The sequence below is a fragment of the Bombyx mandarina genome, chromosome 16, assembly GCF_030267445.1.
Source record: "Bombyx mandarina strain Sakado chromosome 16, ASM3026744v2".
NCBI classification, from domain to species: domain Eukaryota; kingdom Metazoa; phylum Arthropoda; class Insecta; order Lepidoptera; family Bombycidae; genus Bombyx; species Bombyx mandarina.
In genome coordinates, this window is record NC_143222.1 from 2,067,212 (window position 1) to 2,089,132 (window position 21,921).

General features: G+C 37.9%; 1 protein-coding gene and 1 long non-coding RNA gene across 3 annotated transcripts in view; both read left to right on the forward strand.

Annotated features, from left to right (window-relative positions):
• The window catches only part of LOC149501205 (uncharacterized), a 69,687-nt gene that overhangs the window by 38,824 nt on the left and 8,942 nt on the right, over nucleotides 1-21,921 (forward strand). The window lies entirely within an intron of this gene.
• The window catches only part of LOC114243242 (alpha-tocopherol transfer protein-like), a 37,650-nt gene that overhangs the window by 9,146 nt on the left and 6,583 nt on the right, over nucleotides 1-21,921 (forward strand). Inside the window, exons 2-5 of one of the 2 annotated variants that reach the window (XM_028174662.2) lie at nucleotides 1,213-1,337; nucleotides 11,868-11,964; nucleotides 15,137-15,157; nucleotides 17,389-17,530. In XM_028174662.2, the coding sequence (XP_028030463.2) occupies nucleotides 1,213-1,337; nucleotides 11,868-11,964; nucleotides 15,137-15,157; nucleotides 17,389-17,530 (385 nt within the window). The remainder of the gene's footprint in view (nucleotides 1-1,212; nucleotides 1,338-11,867; nucleotides 11,965-15,136; nucleotides 15,158-17,388; nucleotides 17,531-21,921) is intronic. The other variant, XM_028174672.2, reaches the window with a different exon arrangement.

Genomic DNA, 21,921 nt, shown 5'->3' on the forward strand with positions numbered 1-21,921 from the left:
AAAAAACACGTTTTACCTCACACACAAGCCACAAGGAAGTAATGCCCTTTATCTAGGACGTAAGAATTTCCTGTTCTTTTTTTTTTAATTGGCGGACTTGTACGCTTATATTCCACGCGTCTAAAATTTCCGTATAATCTAATAATTACGTGTGATTTTAATGATTCTGAAGCATTCGTTCTCGTAACGAGATGCGGTGCAAACCGGTTGTTAAATCTAATTTTTTGTGTGTTGTCGAAGCTCGTATGAAATAATTAAAGGCTTTTTTTATTTAAGAAGTTTCATTTTTTTTATTTTAATAATGCTATTGTTGTTGATTCGCCGTGTGAATTTGATTATATCGACAATACAGTTGAAATAATTGTTGTCTATTAATTAAATCTTGCCAACATTCTTGTTTTGTTTTATGTGTTACTAGCTGACCCGGCAGACTTCGTAGTGCCTCAATCGATAAATAAAAGACCTTAACTTTTGTATAAAATAAACTTAAAGCAAATAAAACGAACCCGTCCGACGGAGGACACATCAAAGGAAAAACAAAATTGTTATTTTTATTTAATTCCGAGCATTTTCATATTTATCTATCATAATTCAAGACCAAAATTAGCCAAATCGGTCCAGCCGTTCTCGAGTTTTAGCGAGACTAACGAACAGCAATTCATTTATAAATATATATAGATAATAGGGAAAAAATTACACAGGTAAGAAAGCACGTATTGGATAACGCACACTACATGGTTAAAATATAAAAAGTTACTGTATTTCAGAATGCATTCCATCGCGTAGACATACAGAACAATTTATACATACTTGTATATGTATAGGTCGTAATTTTGCCGTCAAATTTTGAAATAGTTGAAAAAAAAAGTTTGTCGCGGAAAAAAAAGGTTGAGAATCACTGCTTTCAACATTCACGATATATAATATATTTTTTTATTGCTTAGGTGGGTGGACGAGCTCATAGTCCACCTGGTGTTAAAAGGTTACTGGAGCCCATAGACATCTGCAACGTAAATGCGCCACCCACCTTGAGATATAAGTTCTAAGGTCTCAGTATAGTTACAACGGCTGCCCCAGCCTTCAAACCGAAACGCATTACTGCTTCTCGGCAGAAATAGGCAGGACGGTGGTACCTACCCGTGCGGACTCACTAGAGGTCCTACCACCAGACGATAAGTTATGAAATTTATGATGAAAAAAAAATTGTTTCAGAGAATTCTCATTTCTGCCAGGGAAGTCTTGCGATGGCTACGATATCGTCTACCACAGGCTCCACGATACAGATCCGTCGAAATACAGCCTTGAGACCGGAGTCAAACTGCTCTTCATGACTTTAGGTAAGATTTCTTCATCGCTTATTCACTTCTAATAGTACAATACTGGTGGCAGGACGTATTGTGAGTCCGCACGGATAGGTACTACCACCCTGCCTATTTCTACTGTGAAGCAGCAATGCGATTCGGTTTTAAGGGTGGGGCAGACGTTGTACTGTAAAAACGGAGACATTAGAACTCATGTCTCAAGGTAGGTGGCGGCATTTACTTTGTAGATAGATGTAGATGGGGCCCCGATAAACACTTAACATCAGGTGGGCCGTGAGCTAGTCCACCCACCTAAGCAATAAAAAAAACAATAGGTTTTATTAAATTATATATTTATAATTGAACTACTTTTAATTTGTCATGGATTACGAAAACTAACCTCGTAGTATTCGTAATGCCGAAATAAATATAAGGACAGTAAAAAAAACGCGAGCTTAAACTTTAAAAATATATATTGAAGTGTGTGTGCTTTTCAGGATATTATCAAAATAACCCTTCTGCTCATATCTGTTCGTCAAATATTTATAAGTAATAATACCATGCACCCCACGCTTTTTTTACAATAAAATCATTTTTCTAACACTATTTGTAATTCAAATTTAGTATCATTTATTTTCCTTTTTTTAGTTGGATTTTTTTTAAAAACGTATTTTTCAAACTATTATTTATTTTTCATTTTTTAGTTGAATTTCTATTTTTTTTTAAATATTTTTTTTCAATTTTTCAAAAATTTCATCTGAATCAGTCGGTAACTTATCCGAGGAATAGGTGATCGGCGTGCCCGGTAGTTTCCTTTCTTGGTCTTGACGCAGACCCTCCGCGTCACATGAAAATAAAAAAAATCGCTAATCCTGATTATCCTAATAAGGATAACGGATCAAATTGCTTAAAATATTGAATTGTCATCGGTCCTTAATAGGTATGCCAAATTTCGAGTTAATCCGATGTTTTGAAGGATTCAAAATCATGTTCAAAGATTCCGTTACATACTTACATACGTATAAAGCTAATAAAAGCGTATTAAAAGTAGGGGGGAATTCGGAAAAAATATTATATTTACCAGACCCATTGAAAGAAACCGAAGAATTGTATCAGAATTTAAAATCTTAGAGGATATTACAGAGGCCAGACAAAACCTTGACATTTTTAGGTTAGTGCCTTTTGCTGACGCGAGGTTGTAGTTCTTTCAGGTATAAAGGGTACATACAGTTGTTGTACATCTCTGATGAAACTTTGACATCATTGCTTAACCCTTAGAGCGCGAACCGTTGATAGATCGACTCTATTAATGCGTATAAAGTGCGGAGCGTCGGAATACCGACTATTTACGGTTTGACCTTTACGGTATTAAGGTATCGACCTGTACGGACGTGTCTTTGGGCAAGCATGTGTAACGTTTTTAATAAGTTAATAACATTTATAAATAACCATTTAAAATTATTTTGTTGGGAATTTAGCATTGAATTTTTAATTTATTTTTAATTAAATATTCTTATAAGGTACTTTTATTAAAAAAAATTAGCAGTTTCTGCTAAAATATGTACAAAATAATATCAGCACTAAAATAGTTAAGGATGTTGGCGGTTATCATCTATGCCACTACGACTGTTAAAAATTTTTTTTTATAAAACACACAAAAAAAACACGCTTAATATCAAACGGAACCAACAATTAATTTCATATTTTATCATCTTGTATACATACTGGTCAGGTTATTAGAGCGAATTTATAAAATCATTGCATTGCCATCGGTCCTTGATTGCGATTGTGCCTATTATCAAGTTAATCGAACGTGTTTTTTAAGTTAGTGAAAATTACTTTTAAAGTTTCCGTTGTATACAAATCAACACATGTATATGTACATACCAAGCTAATAAAAGCGTGTTAAAGATGCTACTTTATCCCAATACGCTTAGGGTTTCCGCTTTCTATCATTTTTTACAACTTCGTTTATGGTATTATTTTTTTAATGCTTAGATAGGTGGAAGAGATCACAGCCCGCCTGGTGTTAAGTGGTTACTGGAGCCCATAGACATCTACAACGTAAATGCTCCACCCACCTTGAAATACAAGTTCTAGGGTCTCAAGTATAGTTACAACGGCTGCCCCACCCTTCAAACCGATACGCCTCACGGCAGAAGTAGGCAGGGTGGTGGTACCTACCCGCGCGGACTCACAAGAGCTCCTACCACCAGTTCTTACATGCAGCTTCTGTTTGCGCACGTTTAAGAACAAGATAGGCTACCATAGCCATATTAGAACGCAGGAGAGGCGCGGATATTAGCTTTTAAGTTATTAAATAGAAAATTTTGGTCGCCGTGGCCAAAACCAGCCTGGAACCATGATGATGGTGATGAGGGCTTCCACGATATTGTATCCCAATCTATCTAAATAGACAACCTCGCATCAGTCTATCATACCATAACACATTATCGTGGATGAGAGAGTTAAACAAAATCACGCGATTTCGTAACGCGCTCAAACTTTTTATGTCAGATACCTTAAACAAATATGAGGTTTACGTAATTTTCAACCGAACACGAAATGTGAACGCACTGTGTTGTAATGTTAAGTTACGAAATTATATATTTGTTGGTATCGTGTAAATGTATATGATATCAAACTTAAATCCGGGACAGAAGGTGAATATTAATGTTTTTATTTATTTATTTATTTATTTATTTATTTATTGCTTAGATAGGTGGACGAGCTCAGAGCCCATCTGGTGTTAAGTGGTTAATGGAGCCCATAGACATCTATAACGCAACCTCGAGATATTGAGTTCTAAGGTCTCAGTATAGTTGCAACGGCTGCTCCACCCTTCAAACCGAAACGCATCACTGCTTCATGGCAGAAATAGGCAGTGCGGTGGTACCTACCCGTGCGGACTCAGAGGTCCTGCCACCAGTTAAATGTAATGTTCTTTCTTTGTCCCTTATCTAAAAAAACTCTCCTTCACTTGTTTCTTTTCTTGCATACCTATGCTGGTAACCTCGAGGGGTTATACTAGCTTCACCAAACGTGTAGGCGACCTCACGGGGCTTAGTCTGGCGAATTTGGTAATACCAGCCCTGGCAGAAGCAGTGCTTCGCAGAATCTACCACCGGATCGGAATCGCGACCCACTAAGAAAATCCGGCCAGAAACTCAGTGGGCTTTTTCATTTCTATTAATTGACTTTCGAGCAGCGTGCTCTGTCAACACAGATAACCCCCAATCTGTGTCTGGGGGTTATCTGTGTCAAACAGCTGTCAAGTTTCGAAACGACCCGGATTTTTGGGAAGGGATTCATTTGACGTTTACCGCGATAAGGGACTTAAAACTAAAGTTAATGGTTAGGTTATAAATGCTTAGGTATGAAAGGTAGGCGCAAATATTCATACGCGTACCTTATCAGCACGTTTAGGGCCTCTTGTAAGTCCGCGCGGGTTGGTACCACCACCCTGACTATTTCTGCCGTGAAGCAGTAAGGCGTTTCGGTTTGAAGGGCGGGGCAGCCGTTGTAACTGTACTGAGACCTTAGAACTGATATATCAAGGTGGGTTGCGCATTTACGTCGTAGATATCTATGGGCTCCAGTAAGCAATTAACACCAGGTGGGCCGTGAGCTCGTCTCTAAGCAATAAAAAAAAACTCGTTCGCACCAGATAACTCCGCGATGAAGGAATAACATCGTTTTATATAAATCAAACCGAAGTAAATGTTGCTGGTAATAGAGCCTATTGTGAGTTCATACGGGTAGGTTCTGTCGTCCTATTTATTCCCTCTGCGCAGAATTATTGTTGTCCGGTCTGAAGGGTAGGATATAAACACAACTGAGACTTTAATCTCGTGTCACAGGATAGGTGTTTTTTTTATTGCCTGTTTTGCGATACATTAAATACAAAAAAGTACAACTGGCGGTCTTATCGCTAAGAGCGATCTCTTCCAGACAACCATCAGGTGGACAAGAATCATTAGAAAACGAACTACGCGCGGTGTACCAATCCATTGAAATATATATAAATATACACATACATACATATATCTTGTTCTTTGATTACTATATCTAGTATATGTAGATATTTCTAGTTCTTTGATAACTTCGCACGGAACTCTCAAAGCTCAACTAAAATCTGACAATGGTTTCAGATTATTATCATTATGCCATTATCTATTAAATACACTGCAAATATGATGAACTTAAAACCCTCTTCAGCTTATCCATAATTATTTTGTGAAATAAAAAGTACGTGATATGCGCGAGCTTGTAAGTTTGGCTTTTATGTTCAACTCGACGTTGCGTCACGTCGCGTCGTTATCCGATGTATCCACAGAAGGTACTTCTTACTATTCCAACACGTCATCATGAGCTAATAAATCACGCCCAACACTTCACCGGAAAGCAATAACAATATTCAATATCTGTATATTTATTAATTTATCATTCTTAAATACCTGTAGCTTTTTTTTCTTAGCTATGCTGATAGCCTTGAGAGGTTATATCAGCTTCTCCTTGACGTGTAGGTGAGCTCACGGGGCTCAAACCGGTTGTGTCGCTAACACTGGCTCTAGCTAGAGCCGTACTTCGCAGAGTCTACCACCGGATCGGAAACGCGACCCACTGAGAAGATCTGACGAGAAACTCAGTGGGCTGTGTCTATGGGTTAAAACCTGTAGCGATTGGCAAAGAAACAAAAGAAAAGAGAGTGATATAAGCGCAGTAATATTTTACAATACTAATTTTTTTATGTATGTTTTTAATTCTTAAAAGCCTATACAGCGTACCCAAAACTAAAATAAATATTAAATAATATTTCGTAAAGAACTTGTGTTACAGGTACCAGATAACGGATATAAATGTAAGATTTTTATTATACACATACATATATTTAATATACATCCATAACCCTGGAAAATACAATTATATTTATCATACAAATATCTTCCCTTGGCGGGATTCGAACCCGCGACCCCCTTGTGTAGTGACGATGTCACTTACCACTACACCAGACGGCCGTTTAAAAATGAAATGCCGAAAATAAATCAATTTAGAAGTGTACACGTCATTAAGTCAAAACAAGATTTTAAAATCTTAATAATACTAATAAGGAGGTCCTTAAGATTACTACACTTACCTAAGTGCTATAAATCGGCCCGACTGAACCGACTCCAATAAATTTATGACTGTGGTCACTTGACTACAACATCACTGTCAAGATCGAAGGTCGACAACTATGAAAGCTGCTCAGAGGCAATCTTCGTATTATTAACATTACTTCGGGCCGCTGGTTCGTTTTGATGATTCGATTACCTAACAACATTACAAAATATGCCACGAATTATAATCAAAACTACTTTTCGGTCACGAAAGTGAAGCATTAGAAACGTCGGGTAATATACCGACAACTTACTGGTGGTAGGGCCACTTGTTTGTGATTTGTGAGTCCGCACTGGTAGGTACCACCACCCTGCCTAATTCTGCCGTGAAGCAGTAATGCGTTTCGGTTTGAAGAGCGGGGCAGCCGTTGTTACCTTAGACCTTAGAACTTATATCTCAAGGTGAGTGGCGCATTTACGGGGCTCCAGTAACCATTTGACACTAGGTGGGCTGTGAGCTCCTTTACCTATCTAAGAAATAAATAAAAAATTAAAAAACAATAAAAAACATTTTTTTTTTGTCCCTACCTATTCACTGGTAGTCTAGGGGGCTATTCCAGATACGCCCGGTCCGGTAGGTAAGCTTACAGGCTCTCGAATTTAAATAATTTACTAATACTAACCTGGGGCAAGAGCAGGACTTCGCAGAATCTACAACCGCATTGAAACCGCGACCCACTGAGAAGATTCGGCGAGAAACTCTGTTGTATCTATATCTAAAAAACCCGAGATAAAATCGTAAAAGTAGTTGAAATCACGTATACGACTCGCGAAGACCTAAGGAATTACTGTAAGCAAGATATTGTTTGAACCGGCAACTATTGTGGTAGCATCTGGCCAATTTTTTTGGTTCCTGTTCGAAGCATGGTACGGTCGTCATACAAAATCAAGATTTCGAATTTGTGTTTTTTAAGTCGGGTGGCGATATTCGGTTCAAACGTTCCAACTCCATACAAATTTCAGTTAACTTTTACGTTATCGAGAACGTTAAGAAACTCGCACTAAGCACACAGATGCGGGTTGTTGAGCAACAGAGGCTTTTAGTCTCACGAAATATCGAAATTGGCTTCTAGAATATATCTTATCTTATCTTATACCTTTAAACGAGAAATTCTTGTATATAAATATATCTATAATCTGAATCTCGGAAATGGCTCCAACGATTTTCATAAAATTTAGTATACAGGGAATTTCGGGGGCGATAAATCGATCTAGCTATGATTAATTTTCAGAAAATGTTGTTTTCTTCGTGTTTTCAATAATCAACTTTATCGATAACTTTGATTTTTATTAACTTTTATTATTCTGTCGGTAAGATCGAAAAATATTATTCGTATTTCATCATTTTATCAATATGTAATTCGTATTTAAATATAATTTCTAAAAAACACAATTTATCAAAAAAAAACCGAGCAACGCTCGGTCATCCTCTAGTATATTTTTGATGGAACAAAAAAAATCCGCATACGTTCGTAATTTGTATGTATGATATTAACTTTTGTATTTAATTCGTATATCGACAATGAACTATGTGAATTCACTGTAAGTAATTAAAACTGTGGTGAATGTTAATGCTGAGTTAGTTAGCGAGTGACAAGGTCGACGAGCTGACTCGCCACCGCCGATACAATCTCGAACGTAGATATTGCGTACTTCATTGATAGTTACGGTGTTAAGCCGTTGCTTTTGGTCCACACCAAAGAGGTTTATCGCCTTTCTGGAGCAATAACTGATCTCTCTCTCTCTTCCCAGTTATTTAACCCACATGGTGGTGGGGACAGGTTTCTTTACTGTACTTCTCTAATTCGCTCTGTCTTCGACATCCTCGTCAGCAACATTGCATTCCCTTTTGTCTTTCAGTACTACATCCTTCCACCTTGCCTTGGGTCAACCTCTAGGTCTCCGACCGGAGTGGTCGAGCAGTAGTGCCAAATTTCCGACGTAGTCAGGTGGCTTCCTTTCCATGTGATAGCTGATTAATAACAATAACTGATCCTGGAGTTTTTTTTACGCCGTGTGATCTACAGTCGCTAAGGAAACACATCACACAACGTCATAAGGCCCTGAACCACGTATATACATTTATGTATAAGATGCAGAACAGAAAACAAATCTATGTATCGATGTGGGAAACAAAATCACGATCCTTATCATTTACCTATATAATGCTACGCGCTGGGGTACGGGATAAATAAAAAATTCTACCGAAGTGTATATTGAATCTGTATTAACGCTTAGAACACTTTAAAATTCTCAATTAGCTTCTTCCGCTTCGCTTCGGGTGATCCTTTCGCTGTTTCGCTTCGAGTAGTTCCGATTACTAACTAACTGCGTAATATCTCCGCAACGCTTTTATAGCCGATACCACATCCCGAGAATTATCGAGAATATTCCACTCATTTCGAGTATTGTGCTTCCGCTATCTAACAATAGATGGCGTTGTACTTCTTGAGTGTTCTAGGTGCTACTAGAACCTTCTATATTCAGCGATAGATGGCGCTACTCTTACCGGCGTAAGAATATTAATACGTAAAGCAAAAACTACCTTTTTTAAGAAAATTGCGCGGACGAAGGAGTATGAAATTTCTCACACTTATAGAGAATATAGAGAAGGAGGGCAGAATGCAATTTTTTTTTTAATTATGCATAAATATACATTAAAATCAATAAATAAAGCATTACACACACTGCCATGTATTTGACACACACACGCATATATACTCTTTTGTTTATTGTTAAAGTTTGTAGTCAAATTGAGAGTAGAATAATATTGTTTGTCTTTAATATTATTTGTAACATGATTTATGGTAAAAATTAGAATAATCAAATACTTAGGTACTAACAAAAAACATGTTCTTGAATGTGTTATTGAGTTTGACGCATTTTTTTAATTAAGCCTTTTGTACGGAAATAATTAAGAACCGGTTTGTAATATTTGAAGATATAATAATATATAAAATAATTTAAAATGGGAGTTTTGAAGCGTTACATGGCATTCCACGGTGAAGCAACATAAGGCGTTCCGTTACGTAGGTACCATAGCTGGTGATTAAGATTGGTGGATTTTTATTTGTGGTAGGACATATTGTGAGCTTATACGGGTGGGTACCACGATCGTTGCCTATTTTTATCGCGAAGCATTTTTATTTATTGCTTAGATGCGTGGACGAGCTCACAGCCCACCTGGTGTTAAGTGGTTACTGGAGCCCATGGACATCTACAACGTAAATGCGCCACCCACCTTGAGATATAAGTTCTAAGATCTCAGTATAGTTACAACGGCTGCCCCGCCCTTCAAACCGAAACGCATTACTGCTTCACGGCAGAAATAGGCAGGGCGGTGGTACCTACCCGCGCGGACTCACAAGAGGTCCTACCACCAGCAAAAATATCAATTATGTCAATTAATTTCATAATAATTGTAAATAGACATGCTTTAACAAAAACCGAACTCAAATAGAAAAAAGAAGATATTTCGAAACAAATTAATATAAACTACATATCAGTAATAATAATACAACAATAATAAAACGGATCTTTAATTATAATTTCGCATTTTAAGCAGAATGTCGCTTAAACCAAATGGTACTTCACCTCTCGATATATTATTTTGAAAATTCGAAAACCCGCTTGAAGATTTTAGCCCCGGTTTGGTCATCACATCACTATAATCTACTAATATTCGTAGTTTAAGGAATAACCGTTAATATTATAATTAAGCATAAATTTTTCCAAGAAGATTATTTGCTTAGATAATACAATTTATATTAACCTGTTTTATTCATTAACATTAATCATACACATATTTGTGTGAAGTTTTTTTTTATATCCTTGCGTCACAGATCACTAAGGTTTTTATTAAATTAATGTTTAAAATATGTGACCTCTGTGATTGTCCATAAATCAGATATTAAATTGATTTTTCAATGTCCGGACCGCTCTCAAGGTTTTTTGGAGCCAATTAAAGTACTTTAGGGATTCGTGCATAGTACGACCGACATTTTTTATTGTCTCTTTAGCGTTCTCGATCGCGTAAAAGTTAACTCAATTTTGTATGAAGTTGGAACAGCGCCCCCAGCGGTAAACGTAGGCAAACGTTCCAACTCCATACAAATTTGAGTTAACTTTTACGCTATCGAGAACCTTAAAAAACTCGCACTAAGCACAGTGAACAGCGTATAACACTACTTGGCAGCGCTCAGGGAACATCGTGGAGGAGAACTCATTCCAGAGCTTGTATTTTGGCCAAAATTAATGAGCTTCGGTAACCACTTAACACCAGGTGGACTGTGAGCTCGGCTACACATTAACGCAATAAAAGAAAAAAAAAATCTTGTTAAATGTTAAAAACATGTAATTCTTATCATCACCGGGTATTTTATGAGCCGTTAATGTGTTTTAAATCGTAAAAATAAGACAATGTTGCCTCTTGGTTTGTTTCTTAACCGGGTGAAGGTTGAACTAACTAACACATATAAGTGGACTCTGAATAAATTACTGCTCTTCTCTACAACCGCAAACTATTAAAGTCTAGACAAAGAAAATAACATCCCATTAGGGTTACCTTTATTCTCGATTGACTTCCACGGTGAAGGAATAACATCGTGTAATAAAAATCTAACTCGCAAAAATTATTATTTGCGTAATTACTGGTCCTATACGAATTTCAATTTTTCAGTACAAATCGAAAATTTCATACTTTAAACCCCCTTTTTTTGGTCAAGAGGAATTTGCCGGACTTCCGCCTTCCACTGCGGATGGAGGGCGGGACATGTCGGAGTCGAACTGACTAAAACCTCCTGTCGCTCAACAACCCACGTCCGAGCCTCGCATGAGACAGAACTCATGAAAAGGCAAAGGGGAGAGAGTGAAGCGTTTAGTGCGGAGCACATCTCTCCCATCACGCTCCCCCACTTTAACCCCTATTAATATTGAATAAACATTATCCTTATCACACTTTAATGTCGTATGGCGTATGATTTTAAAATGTTATCAACATAATTTGAGTGCTATAATAACATTTAAGGTAATCATATTGAATTTTTGTGATAAAAAATAACAATGTCGCCATTATTATTATAATCATTGTTATTAAAGATGTATTATAGGTATATTATATGTATGTATATGTATGTATATGTATTAAAAGTATATTAGAGATAAATTTTTTTAGCCTACCTATGCTGATAGCCTTGAGAGGTTATTTCAGCTTCGCCCTAACATGCAGGTGAGCTCACGGGGCTCAAACCGGAGCGTTGCTAACATTGGCCCAACAAGAGCAGAGCTTCGCAGAATCTATCACCGTATCGGCAACGCGTCCCACTGAGAAGATCCGGCGAGAAACTCAGTGGGCAGGAGGTTTATAGATGTTGCGAGCTTTATATAAAATTATCGTCATCATTTTCAGATGCCTGCCTATACAAAAGAGGTCCATCGCCTGGTTTTATATTTCTATTCGACATGCGCGGTGTACGTTTTGGACACATAACCAGAATTAGCTTATTGTAAGTATGTTATTTAATTTAATATTTTGTTTTCAGTGTCATACCCTTATAAGTGAGATATAATAAGATTTAGTATCCCTATAACGTCAAAGTACCATATAAAAAGAACACTGAGAAATTAAATTTCACTAATTTACTCGATATGTTATTTATTGTACACATGAAAAGTCAGTTGCTCACGATTTTGCGTGAGACCCGCGGCCATGGCTCTAAGAATCTGGTTCATAGAATAAAACTGACTAAACAATTATTTATGATTCACTTAACAACCGAATATCTTTATTCATGTATAGTAATCGGCAAACTTCTTGAGCAAATGACCTTGACTGCGCAGAACCGAATTTTAGATCACTTTGGTGGTGAGGGTGAGGCGCGACGGCAGGGGAAATCGTATCGAGCGCGTTATTGGTAGATCAGTCGAACCTTGCGTCCCGCACCGCGCCCTCATTCCGCTTGCTCCCAAAAGTACGCTTGCGTACAGTGGAAAGTCTATCGTTATTAATCGTTAAGTTATTTGTTATAATTGCTTGTGGACTTTGTTGCCATTGCTATTTGTTGAGTGTTTGTTGATTTTTTATAAAACATACACTATGCCGTGACAAACTGGTGTAGTACTTAAAAGAAAGGGTAGAAAATTTGTGTACGACGTATATTGCTTCTTTATAAAACAGGGGAAGAATGATATGGAAAAATTAAAACAGACTTCGGAAGCAACAAAAACATCAGTGAGTACTGTTAGGTGCATTATTAACGAAGCTAAAGGCTCTGGCTTTCTCGCCGTGTTTCGGACTCCGGGTAAGAAAAGATCAGGGAAGAAGAAAGTTACCGGAATGGATAGTTTCGTTCAATCTGTAATAAAAAGATGTAATCATAATAACTACATAACAAGCAGCGAAACTCCGTACCGTAGAAAGGCTTCGAAAAATTTAAAGAAGATATAAATTTTAATGGCTCGGAATGAAGCTTACGACGAATTATGAAAGAGCTAGGCTTCAGATGGAAAAAAAGAACAGAAAATAATCGGAAGCTGGTAAATGAAAAAAGTAACATTCGATTACTACGAATCGAATATCTTCAAAAAATAATTAATTATAGACAAAAAAGAAGACCGAATCGACCGAGTTGTAAACTACGCCGATGAGCCCTATGTCGACTCATCACGATGATAGCGACTCGGGTGATGAAAACAGTGATGATGATGATGGTCAAGATTATGATAACGAAAAAAAAAATTACAAATACCAGCTTCGCTTCAACTGAACCAAGACCTGGCAACAGCTCTAGTTTTGACTTAATAGAAGGAATATCTATTTTACCCCAAGATTAAATTATTACAATTATTAACCTATATGTTTTGTTGATGTTCTAATAAATATATAAATAAATACATATGTTGATTTTAATAATTTAATAGCATTATGACGCAGAGTAAGTAATGTTTTTGCACGTGAGTGTACCATGCGCAAACTTACCCCCACTACGTCAACAAATGCTCAAGAAGTTTGCCGGTTATTATACATATATTAATATATATTATTTAGTTTTCGGGATCCTCTACTCTAGTATGACTATTATATTATGGAGACGTAAACCGTCATTTTTGGCTTCAACGAAATTTTTGCAACTTTACCGAAAAGCCATTTAAAGTTTACAGTTTGGAAGAAATATCATAACAGAAAAGTTCAGATTTTTTTATTGCTTAGGTCGGTGAACTGGCTCACGGCCCACCTGATGTTAAGTGGTTACCGGCCCGGTTGTACATGGCCCATAGACATGTACAACGTAAGTGCTGCTACCTACCTTGAGATATAAGTTCTAAGGTCTTACAATTCAACGGCTGCCCCACCCTTCAAACCGAAACGCTTTATATTATATTTTTGGTAAAATTTTGTATTTATACAAACATAAGTTTACCTGAACCATTTGGAACCTCTGAAAGAATCTAAGTTTTTTATCCCAGCACCACGACATGTCCTTCAAGCTACGAATAAATAAACGATTGTTCTTAACTGATACCTGGCCGTATTTATACGTGTATAAACCGCGCAAATAAAGAAACGAATCTAAAATGGCGGCGGCGATCATGCGCTCTCACTCTAAACTATTGCTGTCTTTAGTCGCACAGGGCGCGTACTGCATGCAAAAAAAAAATCAGTTCTGAATAAATATATATCAAAATATCAAATAAATAAATAATTAATAAATATATATATTTTTGTTGCATCCCAGATGAGAAACCTCCCCCTCTGCCAGGGCACCAAAGTAAAGTACATTCACATTGGTTTTTTTATAATTTTTTTACAATAAACAATTTTTTTTTCTATCTTTCTTTTTATTTGTTGACCCTACTATCTGTCAGTGCAGGTACATAGACGCCATTTACGATTCGTTTCTTTATTGGCGCGGCTTATACATAATCTACTGCTCTTGCTAGGGCTAGTGTTAGCAAATTCTCTCAGGTTGAGCCCGTGAGCTGACCTACCCCTCCGGGCGTAACCGGAATAGCCTCTTACGCTGTTGCGGATTAAAAGTCCAGAGCGCCCTAGGCAATCACTTTATCGGCGCCCCTGTACCGGCCATAAATGGCCATCATAATACTATAAATTGTAACTAGTTGTTTTTACAATTACGATAACGTTGTATCATCAAACCCTAGACTTTAGTAGACCAGGACATTGGCATTTAGTTCTTAATCGTCGATATGTTATTTTCTTTATTTATATAAAAATTTTGAGCTCGCGCGCCCCTTGTAACTACACGCCCCTAGGCACGGGCCTAGTTTGCCTTACGGATAATCCGCCTCTGCTCTTAGGATACTAACGAATAAGTAGGGGATACATAGAGTGACCGCCTTCTTTACATTCTTCACAAAAGCTGTAAATACTCCCGTTCGATTAAGCTTGACTGAACCTTTCTTTCGTGATAAATCGCAACTATACCAATGAAACAGTTGAAATTTAACATATTAAACCTGACCACACTTCCATTGTTAGTGATTTCCCTAACATTCCGCCCTCGTGGTAACCATTTCAAATTAATTAAATTCTCCCAAAAAAAGGTGCGTTAATGCGCTAGTGTATATACACATATACACACACATATACATTTAGTACTAGTAAAGTAATTAAAATTTAAATCATATTTTTAACAATTTTTTCTCAAAATCTCTTAGCTGTCAAAAGGAAAGAAAAAGGTAAAATATGGTATTGTTTTTTAGTTGTCGTGTTTATTTCATTCGAAAATTCTAGTTCACATACATTAATCTTAGTCGTCGTGGCCTAAAGGATAAGACGTCTGGTGCATTCGTATCGAGCGACGCACCGGTTTCCGAATCCCGCTGGCGGGTACCAATTTTTCTAATGAAATACATATTTCATTAAAAAATTGGTAGTGGTAGTGGCCGTGGCCACGGTGAAGGAATAACATCGTGCAATAAAAATCAAACCCGCAAAATTATAATTTGCGTAATTACTGGTGGTAGGACCTCTTGTGAGTCCGCACGGGTAGGTACCACCGCCCCGCCTATTTCTGCCGTGAAGCAGTAATGCGTTTCGGTTTGAAGGGTGGGGCAGCCGTTGTGACTATACTGAGACCTTAGAAATATATCTCAAGGTGGGTGGCGCATTTGTTGTAGATGTCTATGGGCTCCAGTGACCACTTAACACCAGGAGGGCTGTGAGCTCGTCCACACATCTAAGCAATAAAAAAATATATATTTCAAAAGCTTAGTATTACCTCATCACGCAACAGTAGGAAACGTCCTCACAATTTCGCTTGATATCTTTAGTGGATTGTAGGAAGTATTCTCGCTGTGCCTTTAACAATTACTATAGTCAGGTGTTTGGTAAGCTTGTCTATATTCTCTGGGTAATATAAAATTAATGTATTAAAAGCAAAATAAAACCATATAATATAAATGAGTTTCCAGTTTCTTTGTAGTATTCAATGAGAAAAAATTGTAACTAAATTCTAGATTGTTCTTTTTTAATTTTCATAATGAGTATGTTATTTTAAACTGTATAAATTTATATATGAATACGTATTTACAGTGACATCTCTTCGATTATTATATATACGCTTTCTATAAAATGTAATGATACTATTCAGTAAACTAGTTTTATTACAAACTGGAGTTTAAAAAACCTGATTTTAATTTGATACTTCTTATACATTAAATTACATGTTGTTTTGGAATATTTAAAAAAACTGTACTTCGTAATGGTTTTATTTATTCAAATATGGAAATTTTAAATTATTTTTTTAGAATAATTTGTTTTATAATAAATTATTTTTGTAATTCCGCTAAAATTTTATAATTTCATGGTAGAAGCAAAGTTGTGAATTTATAAAATAATTACCTATTTTTCCTTTTTCTTTTTGTCTTTGCTCGTTTTCAAAGCCAAGAGTCGGCGATTTAGAAAATTTCTCAAAGCTTAGAGGAAGCTTCTTTCAAATATAATTAGTACTAAAATTAACGTCCTTAAATGCAAATCTAGACCTTTTTGATTCCACAGGATGGACATGGTTCCGATGATGATAATTTTAATCAAAATTTTCGATGTTGTGGCTTTTTCGTATAGCCGCTGTTTCCAGCATTGAAAACGTGTCCCTAGCTAAATTGTTTTTGATTGCTTAAAATGGTGATGAATTCAGGGATTACACTGTGTTAAGTGATTTCCCATAGACATCAAAAACGTAAATACTACGTAAACTATCACCAATCAATTAAATTGTAGTGCCAATCCAGTCCAAATTCTTCGTTTTACCAAATTTCCAAAAACATTTTCTTTTGTCTCCACCTTATCCCACTAGGTGGGGTCAGCAACGTTCACTCCTCTCTCTCTCTCTCTCTCTCTCTCATATCGTCATTCATACACTCCATCCATCTCTTCTTCAGTCGACCTCTTTCCCCTCTACCTTGCCCCCCCTTTTTTTTACTACCATTTCCATACACATCTCCTAGTCACATGCATGTCCTGTCTACGCATCACATGTCAATACTACGCTAACCGTCCGTCCTTTATTTTTTCAATCACCCAATTCCCAAAAACGTAACACCAATGTAGCGTTGTTAACCGACTTCAAAAAAGGAGAAGGCTCTCAATTCGACTGCATGTTTTTTTTTATGTTTGTTACGTCATAACTTTTGACAAGGTGAATCGATTTTGATGATTCTTTTTTTATTAGAAACCTGATTGTGTGGTCCCATTTCAATTTGGTCCAGTTCTGATAATGGTATCCACGAGAAAACCATATAAGTCTTAAATTTGCATTAAGTACGTGTGCGACAAATAGATGAATAACTCAATATCACGCCAACCGATTTCGATGATTATTGTTTTTTTGTTTAGTGTATATTAATTTGTTTTTTTTTGAAATCGGTTTTTGTTAAGACATGTCTAATTATTTGCAAAACAATTCCAGGTCGCTGCGTAAATTCTTCATTTACATTCAGGAAGGCGCCCCGGTCCGTATGCGGGCTATCCACGTTCTGAACACCGAACCCGTTTTGGATAAACTCATATTATTGATCAGGCCGTTTATGGACAAAAAGTTCTTTGATATGGTAAGTGCAATCGACATTGACCGCGCTTTTCTTAGTGAGAAAACTTAACGATATTACAACGCGAATAGCATCGCTAGTATTGTTCTAATATCGTCTCCTCGCATTAAAACTGTATAATCTCAAACTTACTAATTTTACAGGGGGGTGTTTTAAAGATAATGTTAATGTTTTTTATTTTTATTTTTTATTGCTTAGATGTGTGGACGAGCTCGCAGCCCACCTGGTGTTAAGTGGTTACTGGATCCCATAGACATCTACAACGTAAATGCGCCACACACCTTGAGATATAAGTTCTAATGTCTCAGTATAGTCACAACGGCTGCCCCACCCTTCAAACCGAAACGCATTACTGCTTCACGGCAGAAATAGGCGGGGCGGTGGTATCTACCCGTGCGGACTCACAAGAGGTCCTACCACCAGTAAAATGTATAAGTAAGTAATATCTATATATATATATAAATGAATTGCTGCTCCGCTAGTCTCGCTAAAACTCGAGAATCGCTGGACTGATTTGGCTAATTTTGGTCTTGAATTATTTGTGGAAGTCCAGAGAAGGTTTAAAAGGTAGATAAGTATGAAAGTGCTCGGAAATAAATAAAAATAACAATTTTGTTTTTCCTTTGATGTGTGCCCCGTTGGACGGATTCCTTTTGTTTGTTTTAAGTTTATTTTATACAAAAGTTTAAGTCTTTTATTTCTTGATTGAGGCACTACGAAGTCAGCCGGGTCAGCTAGTCTTTAATATTAATCATTCGCAACATTTATTTTTTATTTTTTACGAGTTACATTATCTGTATTTTAAAGTAAGATTAAATTATGTATTAATTTTGTTAATAGTAGTCAAAACATAGGTAAACTAAAAAAAAACTAAAACTAAGCTACGCTCTTTTGACAGTATTTATGAGAAAAATACTGGTGATACCAAAGGTTTCCGCATATTAACTCAATTTCGAACATTTTTGGAAATTGTACACTTTTAATGCGAAAAGGCGATATAATATGTATGTACAGATTGAGTTCATATTCTGAAATTAGAATGATTGGTGATAGGAATACATAAGTCGTCTGGAAGTCGTGATCTAAACGATAAGATGTCTTGTATCTGGCGATGAGACTATAGCGGTGTTTAATTCCCACAAGTACCGATTTTGCTATTATAATAAGCACTCAACTCGTGTTTACGAATGGCTTCTATAATGATTTTTTATTATTATTATCATAATGGGTGGACAAGCTGACGATCCTCTTGGTTTAACGCTATTAAAACGCGAATAGCATCGCTAGTATCGTTCCAATATACAATATACAGGGTGTATTCATATTCTGAAAATAGAATGATTGCTGATAGGAAAACCCAAGTCGTCTGGAAGTCGCGATCTAAAGGATTTTTTTTTTTTTGGTCAGGAGGAAATCGCCGGACTTCCGCCCTTTTCTGGGGATACTGGGCGGGGTATGTCAGAGTCGAACTGACTAAAACCTCCTGTCGCTCAACAACCAACGTCCAAACCTCGCATGAGACAGAACTCATGACAAGGCAAAGGGGGGAAAGTGAAGCGTTTAGTGCGGAGCACATCTCTCCCATCACCCTCCCCCTCGGGACGCCGGACTGGCGGTCGTCGGCGCCACGACCACCAGCCCTCTCGGTCGGCAGACTGTCCGAAGCCCGCCTAGATGGCGCCGGTTAGAGTGGGTTACCCTACGGAATACCCCGCTGGGCCAGAACCAGCGTGGGTCGAGGATAGCCGGCCTTCCATCACCCGGATGCTCTTGCGTAAAACGCGTGCAGAGCAGCTTGCACGTCGTCTTCTTAGGCCCCCCTCGCCGGTCCCCAGACCGACATGTGAGGGGGACCCGAAACACTTAGAGGGCCAGGGCTTGGGCGAGATCCGCCTCCCTGGCCCCCGCTCGACGGCGGCGGGATTGTGCGTCTCTCACGCGCCCCGCCGCCTCCTTCTGCGAGATGGTGCACTCGCAGAAGTCGAGCATCGCCTTCCACGACTCGTCGTCGCCGAGCATCGATGCCACAACACTCGGCAACGACAAGTCTGGGGTAGCAAGGGGGCGTGTAAATAGCCCTCCTGCGGCGGGAGCATATAAAGCGGGGTTGTAGAAAGGCGTGTAAATAGCCGTCCTAAGCGGTATGTGACAAATGTTTGTCACTTATAATTAGCGGAGCGGTAAAACTATATAGCGGTAAACAAAAGCTAGTAATCAAACTAAAGATATAAATTAAATACACATAAGCGAGCGGGCGGGCGAATGATTACACGGAAGCAGCAATAAAATGGCAATAAATTAAAAGAACTTGCACTCACCTGTAGACCTTGCCAGTGACTGTGGTGCGGGCTTCGGCGATGGAAGCACGCGGGCGGCGGGAGGGGGGCGAAGCTCACGTAGCTTTTCGTAAGCACAAGCACTACATGCACTACGGTACATGTGCCGCCATCTAGGCAGCTAGCGGTGAAGCGTTATCGATCGGGAGCTAACACCACGCTTTGGATTAAATTACGCTCGCGGTAATTAGTAACTGACAAACTCCAAAGGTGGCGCCATCCCAATAATTCATTAGCATCCCATTACTAAATCCGCGCGTGACCATCCTGCCCGCCTTGAAAGTTCGCAGGACTTTCAACAAATATATAAAGATACTAAGATAGGAAGCATAAAGTTTAAATAGCGGGAAGTTATTTGAAAAGAAACAAATTTTAATCAATAATAAGCCATCATGAATGTTTACGAGTAGAGTTGAAGCGGTTGATGACATGCGGTACTCTAATTTATTCTAGCGGTAGCGGATATAATTTTACAACTGGACGTTTAAGAAATCCAGATTTCGTTTTTACCAAAGCAACGCGTATAATGTTATCGACACCTGGATACACCTCTTGTATAACGCCAAGTGGCCAGCGGAGCGGTGGAATGTCATCTTGATGAATAAGAACTACTGTCCCAACCTTCACGGGGTTATCTGATGTACACCACTTCTGTCTGACTTGCAACGTATGCAGGTACTCTAATCTCCATTTCCTCCAATAGGAATTAACCAAACCATCTAACAACGCTTTGCGATTAGTTAGACTCATCTGATTTGCGGACAATTCAGACGCGGGTAAATACTGCAAAGGAGTGGACAACAAAAAAGGGTGTGAGAATTTCGGGGTTGGGATCTGCGGATAAAAGACATAAAGGTCTGGAATTCATAAGACATTCTATTTGATTCAACACAGTTAACATCTCTTCGTAAGTGAGAATTTGTGCGCCTATTACTCTATTTAAATGGGTTTTAACGGATTTAATGTTTGATTCCCATAAACCTCCAAAATGTGGAGCCCGAGGCGGGATCATCTTCCAAATGATTCGGTATTTAGTTAATTCATCATTCCATGCGGATATAAAATTATTTGAAACTAGAAGTTTGTACATTTCATCTAACTGAGCCTTTGCGCCAACAAAATTAGTGCCATTATCTGAATACATGAAAGAAACTGGACCTCGACGAGATATAAAACGTTTGAAAGGGGCAAGAAATGAGTCCGTTGACAAATCCGAGGCTAACTCAATATGTATAGCCTTTGTCGTTAAGCATACGAACAGGCAAATGTAAGCCTTTTGTGAATGATGACCACGTTTGCGTACAAGCGTTATCTTAAATGGGCCCGCGTAATCTAATCCCGTGTGACAGAAAGCTTTGGCCTCCATTACACGGCTTGACGGAAGGTCAGCCATCATGGGAGTTGGGTGTGAAGGTGATACTCGAAAACATGATTTACACATATGCACTCTTTTTCTTATAACGTTTCTAGCGGACAATATCCAAAAGCGTTGACGAATAATGGACATCAAAAGGTCCGGACCAGTGTGCAAGTTTGTATTATGAAAATAATCAACAATAATATTTATTATGTGATCGTGTTTTGGCAATAAAGCGGGGTGTTGCGTTTCAAACGGTAAATCAGAGTTCGAAAGTCTACCCTGAATACGCAAAATTCCATCTTCGTCAATAAATGGACTAAGTTTACGAATATTTTTCGAAGGTAAATCTAATTTTCTAATGCTGGCAATATCATGACCAAAATATTTAGCTTGAAGAGCTCGAATAATAGCTTTCTCAGCAGTATTTAAATCGAATGCGGTTACAAACTTGTTTCGCGGTAATTTTCTTATAAATCGAAGTACATAAACAACACAGCGAAGAAGTTTTGACCATGACGAAATTCTCAACCCAAGTTGATATATTGGGGAATCTTCGACAACAGTTAAAGCGGTAAGTGTTACAGATTTTTTCATTTCAGGTATGTCACTTCCAGATTTACAAGGTACAAAAGGTTCAATAGGCCATTGTGAAATAGGATAGCAGGCCCAAGAAGGACCCTGCCACCAAAGCGAGTTAT